We start from the raw sequence: 8,869 nt of genomic DNA, 5'->3' as shown, positions 1-8,869 counted from the left end.
GCTCAGGGAAAGAGAAACCTTGGGCCAGCCCTTCTCCTTCCCCTTTCACTTCCCGGTAGATCGCCCTCGTAGCTGCAGCTGCAGCGGCCTCACTTGGGGCAAGGAGGGGCTTCCTGGCAGGCCCGTGTCCCCAGGTCCCAGCCAGAGCCGTGGGGATGGGTGGGGGTGGGTTCCCTGCCTCCTCCGCTCCCTGTAGGAATGGGAACCCCTCGGGTGACTGGAGCTCCCTGCCAGGCTTGCCTCCCGCCTCTGCAAGGTTGCCCCTGGAGCCAGACCGCTCCCTCCACGCTGCCCCCTGTCCCCAGGCCTCCTGCAGATGCAGCTGATCCTGCACTACGATGAGACCTACCGCGAGGTGAAGTACGGCAACATGGGCCTTCCCGACATCGACAGCAAGATGCTGATGGGCATCAACGTGACACCCATCGCTGCCCTGCTCTACACACCGGTGCTCATCAGGTGAGGGCTGGGCTGTCACCTTGTCTCCAAGGGTGCAGAGGCTGTTGGACCCTAGGTCTCCAGCTGGCCCATTGTTTTGCAGGGAGGAACAGGGAACTGGGGAGGAAGGGTGCCTCCCTAGGAGGGTGAGAGTGAAGAGGGGAAACCAAGGTGTAGGGGAGGAAAGGAGAATTTTGTCCCCGCTTCTAGGGCACATTTGGTTTCAGGCAAGAGATTCAAGCAGGCTTCTGCCCTCCGTTGGCCTATGTCCCACATGGCATCCTCTCATGGGCTCTGTGGTGGCCCAGACCCATAGTGACCTTCTGAGTTGGGCTGTGGATTCTGGGAGAGGCTCCAGTCAGTGGGCAAAGCCCAGGCACCCACTCCTGGCCCTATTAGCTGTGACTGGTGTTGAGGGGACATTTGGCACAGAAAGGGGAATGGCTGGGCAGGAGCTTCCCAGCCTTAGAGGCATGTGGCCCAGCCTCCTGGCCAGTGCAGAAATCCCACCCACAGCACCTCCCAGATGAGACCAGGAGGCCAGCGGGCAGAGTAGATGGGTTTTAGTTCCCTTGTTTTTAAGTTTCCTTTTCACAGTTGAACAGTGTCACCGTAACTGAAATCATAAACAAGGAAACTCCTCCTAAGCCCTCCAGTAAATGGCCCATGTCCTCTGTCCCACCAGCACGAGTGGATAAAGTCCACCTCATTGTCACCAGAGCAAGCCTTGCTCTTGTTCTTTTTTTCTTTCCACTTGACACATCTGAGCCTCGTCTGCAGCCTTCACAATGAGGACTTTTGCCAGGGCTGTGTCTTCTGCAGAGATGGGGACCAGCTGTGGCCCTCAGTTGGACATGGTCGCTTCCTCTGTGCTCGACACTCTTTCCTTCTTTTTCTTTCTTCTGTGGAAGCAGGAGTCTCGCTATGTTGCAGGCTGATCTCACTCCTGAGCGCAAGGAACCCTCCCACTTCAGCCTCCTAAGCAGCTGAGACTGCCGTCCATGCACTGCCAGGCTGTCTGTCTGTCCTCCTCTTCTACTTTTCTTTTCCTTTTTTTGGTACTGGTGATTGAACCCAGGGGTGCTCTACCACTGAGCTACACCTCCAACCCTTTTATTTTTTGAGACAGGGTCTCACTAAATTGCTCGGACTGGCCTTGAACTTGTGATCCACCTTCCTCAGCTTCCTGTGACAGGTGGCTTCACAGTGCCCGGCTCTTTCCTTCTTTTTAATTTTTTTTTGTTTTGTTTTCCCCTGGGTTAAATTCCCAGCAGTGTCTTCACTAGGTCAAAGGCATATGAAATGCTTTCAGGTCTAGAAACCTATTACTTTAAATAATTACAGCTAGCCTTTATTTTGTTTCTTATGTGCTGGGCACTCTGTAGGAGCTAAATTCCCAACAGTCCAGGGTAGCTGCTCCCATACACGAGGGAAACTTGTCGTGAGAAGACTTGACTGCGTCCCACAGGCAGTAACTGGCAGACCTCAGGTTTGAATGCTGGTCAAGTGACTCTAAACCCAGGTGCTCACTGTTGGCCAGAACCACCAGGCTACCTTTCCAAAGGCTCATGACCACGGGCTGTTTCAATTTTTAAACATTGAAATCCTCTCCTGCAGTGAATGAGTGCTGACATTTTACTTTTTGCTCCATCAAAATGTGCTTTTTTAGTGAACTGCCCCTCCCTCAAATAGATCAAGAGGAGGCTGCCTGTCTGTCATATTGCAAACTAAAAATAACAAGCGGGGCCTGTAATCCCAGAGGCTTGAGAGGCTGAAGTGGAGGCAGGAGAATAAGTTTTAGGCCAGCCTCAGCAATTTGGCCAGATCCTATCTCGAAAAAAGAAAGGAAGGGCTGGAGATGTGGCTCAAAAGAATGGGCGGCAAAAACCCAGGGTTGTTTAGCTTCGAGCTTCCTGGAAGTCAAGACAAAGAAAGAACTAAGTTTTACATAAGTAAAACCCAGAGATGCTGGGAGTGGGCTTTTAGGCTGATCAGCCTCCGTGCTCTGATTGGGTCCTTACCCTGTCACTGATCAAGTTCCTTCCATGGTCACTGTGTGGCTTCTCCCCAGACCCAGAGAAGGGGAAACTTCCCCACTGACCACAGTGGAACCCAAGAGCAGTGGGCAGGGAGGAAGGGGCACTAAGGGCTCCAACTCGGGCGCTTGACAGCGTGAGGCCCGTCCTCTCTCTCATCCTAGCCTGGTCGAGCCCTTTGAATATGTCACTGGGCCCTAGAGTCACCTCAGAAGCCTGGGAGGAGAAAGGGAGATTGGTGAGTCAGGCAGGACAGGAGTGAGTGCTAGCTGTACCCACAGCCACTGACTTCTATCCTTGCCATGACCACGAGAGGCCTGTAGGTTGGGTCCTGCCCACATCACAGCTGTGGAAACCGATGTATGCAGGCACAGTGGCCTGTCTCAATCCACTCGGCATCTGTAACCTGAGACTCCATCTTCGGGCCCTCTCTGGCCATCTCTGGCCAGGGCTCTCTCCATCACACACAGCCTTGAAGCGGGGATACAGGGCCGTGGCCGTCTGGTCTCAGGCCAGGCTGTCCCCGCAGGTCTGGGAAACCAGCACCCCTCCCCTGTCTGCAGGTTTTTTGGCACCAAGTGGATGATGTTCCTGGCCGTGGGCATCTATGCGCTCTTTGTCTCCACCAACTACTGGGAGCGCTATTACACACTGGTGCCCTCAGCTGTGGCCCTGGGCATGGCCATCGTTCCTCTCTGGGCCTCCATGGGCAACTATATCACCAGGTGAGTCGGGGGCAGCGGGCTGGGAGGCTGGAGACCTGGTTGAGCCTCAACTGCTTTGCCGCCCTCAGCTGGGGGCTCTTGGGCAAGCCCCTTCCCTGCTCTGGGCCTCAGCTGCTCAGCCCGTAGCTCAGGGTGCTAGAAGTGGGGTTGCCATAGACGGGGCTGAGGCGAGCCTTTACTCCTGTGGCCCAGGATGTCGCAGAAGTACTATGAGTACTCCCACTACAAGGAGCAGGATGAGCAGGGCCCTCAGCAGCGTCCACCGCGGGGCTCCCACGCACCCTACCTCCTGGTCTTCCAAGCCATCTTCTATAGCTTCTTCCATGTGAGCACCATGCGCCGCACTGGGGGTGTGTGTGATGTCCCGGGCCCAGAACTCATACATGGGAGCCCACTGCACGTCTTCTCAATCCTCTAGTCCCAGCTTCCTTTCTGGAGCCAACCCCTGCTTGCTTACTTCTAATGACGGAGACCTTGTCTCCTCCCAGTCTACACTGCTGGCCAGGAAGAAGTCCTCCTGTCTTGGGCACCCCCCGGCTACCCTGCCTCCAGGCTGACCCAGTAGGGGGAGGGCTCCAGTTCCCCAAGTCTGTGCCCAGACAGTGCCAGGGCTTCCTGCCTGGCTGGTGCCTGAGTCTGGCCCCAACGGCCCTCCTGTCCACAGCTGAGCTTTGCCTGTGCCCAACTGCCCATGGTTTACTTCCTGAACTACTACCTGTATGACCTGAACCACACATTGTACAACGTGCAGAGCTGCGGTTAGTATTCATGGGGGTGGGGGGCTCACCAGGGCCTGCTACTCCCCCCCACCCAGTCACCCAGCAGACACTGAGCCCTCACTCACAGGGGTCGGGGCTGAAGCCCGGAATCCCATCACTTTGGTGGGAAAGGCCAGGACCCAGAAGGAGCATGTGGTTAAGCTGCCTGAGCCAGCAGACAGCGGTGGGGGCCGCCTGGATTGAGACTGCCCAGCTCTCCCTTGGGGCCAGCCAGGCAGGCAGAGCTCAGTGCAGGGTGGATGTATGGAGGTGGACTGCCCAGCCTCCCAGGGGAGCGCTCCTTGCGGGCACTACCTTCGCCTGTCCCCTGGCTGCTGCACTTCTTCGTGGTAGGGTTGACAGCGGGTCCCACTCACCGTGTCCCCACCCACTCTTCCCAGGCACCAACAGCCATGGCATCCTTAATGGCTTCAACAAGACGGTTCTGCGGACATTACCGCGGAGCCGAAACCTCATCGTGGTGGAGAGCGTGCTCATGGCGGTGGCCTTCCTGGCCATGCTGCTGGTGCGGCCCGGGCTGGGGATGGGCCAGAGGCGTTGGGGCTAAGCATGGGTCTTTGGGACCGAGTGGCACAGCCTGGAAAACAGTCTGGGCCTGCGTCCCGCTGCCTGGAGGTGTGGCCAGGGGAGGGTTGTAGGGCTGTGGCCTCCGAGGGGGCAAGCCTGGAGGCGCCGAGTTTGCCAGCCAGGGCTGAGTCCAGGAGGCGGGCCTACGCCTAGGGACCCGGGCTGGATTTGGAATCCCAGAGATTAGTGCTACCTGAGAGGGGTTTGGGGCCGGTCCCAGGGTCACGGACTGGAGGATGTGGCTCAAGTCTGAGGGCGATACTAGAAGGCAGAGCTAAAGTTCCGGGGGCGTGGATATGGCGTGCCTAAGATCAGGAGGGGGCTGGTAAGCAAGGTCCAAGTCCACCCGAGCGTGGAGGTGTGGCCGTTGCCTGGGGGGTGGGGATGGGGCGTGGCCTAGAAAGCAGGGCTTGTGGGCGTGTCCCGGGGCGGGGCCAAAGCCCATGAGTGTTGCTGGGGGCGGGGCCTTGGGCTGAGGTCAGGCTGAAGCCCAGGGGTGGAGCGGGGTGCCTGGCTGGTCACCTCTAAACAGTTCCTGCCGGCAGGTGCTGGGGCTGTGCGGTGCAGCTTATCGGCCCACCGAGGAGATCGACCTGCGTAGCGTGGGCTGGGGCAACATCTTCCAGCTGCCCTTCAAGTACGTGCGTGACTTCCGCCTGCGCCACCTGGTGCCCTTCTTTATCTACAGTGGCTTTGAGGTGCTCTTTGCCTGCACTGGTCTCGCCCTGGTAAGTACAGCCTGCATAAGGTTGCCAACAAGAGGCAGGATATCCAGTTAAATTTAAATTCCAAATACACATATTTTAATGTATATATGTATAGGTGGGCATGGTGGCACATGCCCGTAATCCCAGTGACTTAGGAGGCTGATGCCAGCCTCGGCAACTTAGTGAGACCCTGTCTCAGAAAATAAAAAGAAAATAAGTAAAAAGGGTTTGGGATATTGGTCAGTGGTAGAGTGCCCCTGAGTTTATTCCCCAGAACTGGAAAAAAAAAAAGTACATATGTATAAATATGTATAAGAACCTCCTCCCTCTTTCTCTTCCTTCCTTGTCCCTATTCTCCTTTTTCCTGGGCAAGTTACTTTAACTTCTCTGAAGTTGAACTGAGATCATTTCCATAAAGCATTTGGTTTTATGTAGGGTACAGCCCTTAGTGTTTGGGGACACAGTCCAAGTATTTTCAGTATTGACAGTTCTCCTGGAAGCTTCCTAGCAGCCCTGGAGAAAATTAGTTCCCAGGAGGTCCAGAGAGGACAAAGTGTGGCCTAAAGTGACATTTGTATGGGGAGGGTCAGGGCCTGGGCTGTCAGACTTTCAATACTCTGCTTTTCCCTCAGGGCTATGGAGTGTGCTCCATTGGGCTGGAGCGGCTGGCCTACCTCCTTGTGGCTTACAGCCTGGGTGCCTCAGCTGCCTCCGTCCTGGGTCTGCTGGGGCTGTGGTTGCCACGCTCAGTGCCCCTGGTCACTGGGGCAGGGCTGCACCTGCTGCTCACTCTTGGCCTCTTTTTCTGGGCCCCTGCACCTCGAGCCCTGAAACACAGCTGGGTCCTCTATGTGGCAGCTGCCCTCTGGGGTGTGGGCAGTGCCTTCAACAAGACCGGACTCAGCAGTGAGTACAGCCATGGACATTGGGATGACTGTGGGGAGGATCTGTGGCAAGCTGTGGGTGGTTGGGAGACATGGACACCCAAGGATGGACACGAACATATAGGGGATCTGCCATGGAGTTTTATGAAATAAAGGTAGGTGGGCAGTCCAGGGGTGGAAGGAAGTCCCACAGACCCACACTGGAGGCATAGAAGAAGAAGAGCCAGACGCCCTGGGGGTATGGACATTCTGTTGATACTTCAGGGTGGGCACTGAGCCCTGCAGACACCAAGGGATGGGGTGAGATCTTGTGGACACATGGGGTGGGTGTGCCCAGCCTTCAGGGAAATTGGAAAACACAGCGGGGACACCTCCTCCTCATCACAGGGGTGGGGCTGCCTTCATAGAGTTTCCATACACTGGATGATGGGGTCTATGCTCGAGGGACCAGCACGGTGGGATTAGTGGCAGGTAGCCCTGTCCATACCCTAGGATGCAGGTGTAGACCTGGGCCCTTTCTTTCTTCCCCCTGGATGCTGGGGATTGACTTAGGGCCTCATGCGTGCTAGCCAAGTGTTCTACCACTGAGATATACATATGGCCCCAGATCTGGGCCTTTTTGTGGAGCAGAGACAGGAACAGGCATGAATCCTAACCTAATCGCCTAGCAGTCTCCAGGTCTGGGCTGCTAGGGATGAGTCACTGGGGAAAGGGGCCCTATTAGCAGAACGCAGAGTGAGCCCAAGTTCAGCTGTGTGATGCCCTCTGTATGGAGGGGGTATTGCCAGTGGGAATTACTGATACACATGGGTCTAGCCACGTGGGTAGTCCACATTGGCATCTGTTCTGGTGTGCCAGAGCCATTAACGGTTTTTAATGTCACCCATGAGCCCCAGGACAGGAGTGTTCATTCCCTGAGCCTGGCAGAGGTGTTAATAGCAAGTATCTCCCAGTACCTGTGAGGTGCCAGGCTGGCCTGTTCTCTTTAGAACTTCTAACAGCATAGAATATGCATAAACTCACTTGACCCAAATAACCCTCGGAGCCAACGTTTATATCCACATTTCTGCACCTCTGAACCCCCACCTCCACCTTCCAGTCCTGAAGCTCAAGTCCGAGTCCCCTGACTCCCTGTCAGTACTCTTCCCCCCACCTGGGAGGGTCCTTGGGAAACAAGTCCCCTGCTCCCACACTTGAGGGTCGATTTGTAGAAAGTTGGTTGCTGTGGATAGTTGGCCCTCCCTGGTCCCTGAGGAGGAAGAGCAAGAGTCCCTTTGCTCTTGGCCCTAGGCACCTGAGATCTAGGCCATGACTTCTGGGCATAGAGCTCTCCTCTGGAACTCCCCTGGGCAGCAGGGTAACCAGGGCCTCCTCTAGAGGGCAGGCAAGGACTGGCATAAGTGCTGCCCGGGTGCTCTGGGACTCATGGAGGGGAACAGTGCAGGGCCTAGGAGAGTCCCAGGGGGAGGTCAGCAGCACCAGGCGACTCCTGCATCCTGCTTGTCCTTTCCGCCTGGTTGCAGCACTCCTGGGAATCCTGTATGAGGACAAGGAGAGGCAGGACTTCATCTTTACCATCTACCACTGGTGGCAGGCGGTGGCCATCTTCATGGTGTACCTGGGTGCCAGCCTGCCCATGAAGGTGAGGTTGGGTGGGGCTAGGGACTCCATGCCCCATCCCCACTTCCCTGGGCCAAGCCCCAGGCCAAGGACCCCTTTCCTCAGCCCACTGGGTGGCCCCCAACCCAGTACCCCATTTACCGCCTCTCCTGTCAGCCCCAGTTTACCCATCTCTGGAGGGACCCATAGTTTGTGCTTTCCTTCGGGTGTATCCCAGCTGTCTTCCTGTGGCCTGTTTGGTCACCTATTCAGACTGGGTTCCTGGGTTCCCGGAATCTGTCTTCCTCCATGTCTCCCTCCGTGGCCTGCAAGGGCTCCTCTGCTTGTTTTCTTTCTGTGGTGCTGGGGATGGGACCCAGCGCCTGGAGCATGCTAGGCCAGTGCTATCCCGCTGAGCTGCTCCTTCATCATGGCAGGTCAGTTTAGCAGGTCCTGACCAACATTTTTAAAAAATGAAGTAGAATAGAAACCAACAAAACAGGGATGCAAATATGAGTCTGTGAGCCAAGTTAGGCTGCACGGTTGTTCTCTGACTGCAGGTTACAGTTTTAAAAATCTGAAAGGCCTGACTGCGGCCTGCTGTGTTGAGGGGACAGACGGTAATCGAAGCCCTGGTCAAAGAGGGTCGGGCCTGGTTCAGACTTTACCCAATCTTATCTACCCGTGAGGCAAAGGGATTGTCGGGCTTACCAGGAAACCGGGGCAGTGCCGGGATCCTCCCGAGGGTGCCCTGGAGGTGTGTGGGCGCGGGGCAGAGGCTCTGGGGCCGGCCGGAGGCAGCCGGACAGGTGGCTGCGAGCTGGGCTGCGAGCGGGGAGGACGGTGCCCTCATGGCTCCCTTGCGCCCAGGCTAAGCTGGCGGTGCTGCTGGTGACTCTGGTGGCGGCGGCGGCCTCGTACCTGTGGATGGAGCGGAAGTTGCGGCGCGGGATGGCCCCGCGCCAGCCGCGCATCCCGCGGCCGCAGCACAAGGTGCGGGGCTACCGCTACCTGGAGGAGGAGAACTCGGACGAGAGCGACGCGGAGGGGGCGCGCGGCGGGGACTGTGCCGAGGAGGAGGCGGCAGGTCCGGGCCCGGAGCCAGCCGCCCCCTGCCGCCGGCCCTGCCCCTAC

General features: G+C 57.1%; 1 protein-coding gene across 1 annotated transcript; it reads left to right on the top strand.

Moving 5' to 3' along the window:
• Positions 1 to 4: 4 nt before the first annotated feature.
• Positions 5 to 8,869, top strand: Unc93b1 (unc-93 homolog B1, TLR signaling regulator; the record flags this gene model as incomplete). Its single annotated transcript, XM_048807608.1, has 9 exons — positions 5 to 134; positions 306 to 459; positions 3,038 to 3,199; positions 3,392 to 3,524; positions 3,864 to 3,957; positions 4,359 to 4,483; positions 5,091 to 5,273; positions 7,660 to 7,778; positions 8,606 to 8,869. Coding segments are annotated over 8 exons (1,098 nt in total), but the record flags the coding sequence as incomplete, so codon positions are not given.

The sequence above is a fragment of the Marmota marmota genome, unplaced genomic scaffold, assembly GCF_001458135.2.
Source record: "Marmota marmota marmota unplaced genomic scaffold, marMar, whole genome shotgun sequence".
NCBI lineage: Eukaryota > Metazoa > Chordata > Mammalia > Rodentia > Sciuridae > Marmota > Marmota marmota.
The sequence above is the reverse complement of the archived record's forward strand: the minus strand, read 5'-3'. Positions and strand labels throughout refer to the sequence as shown.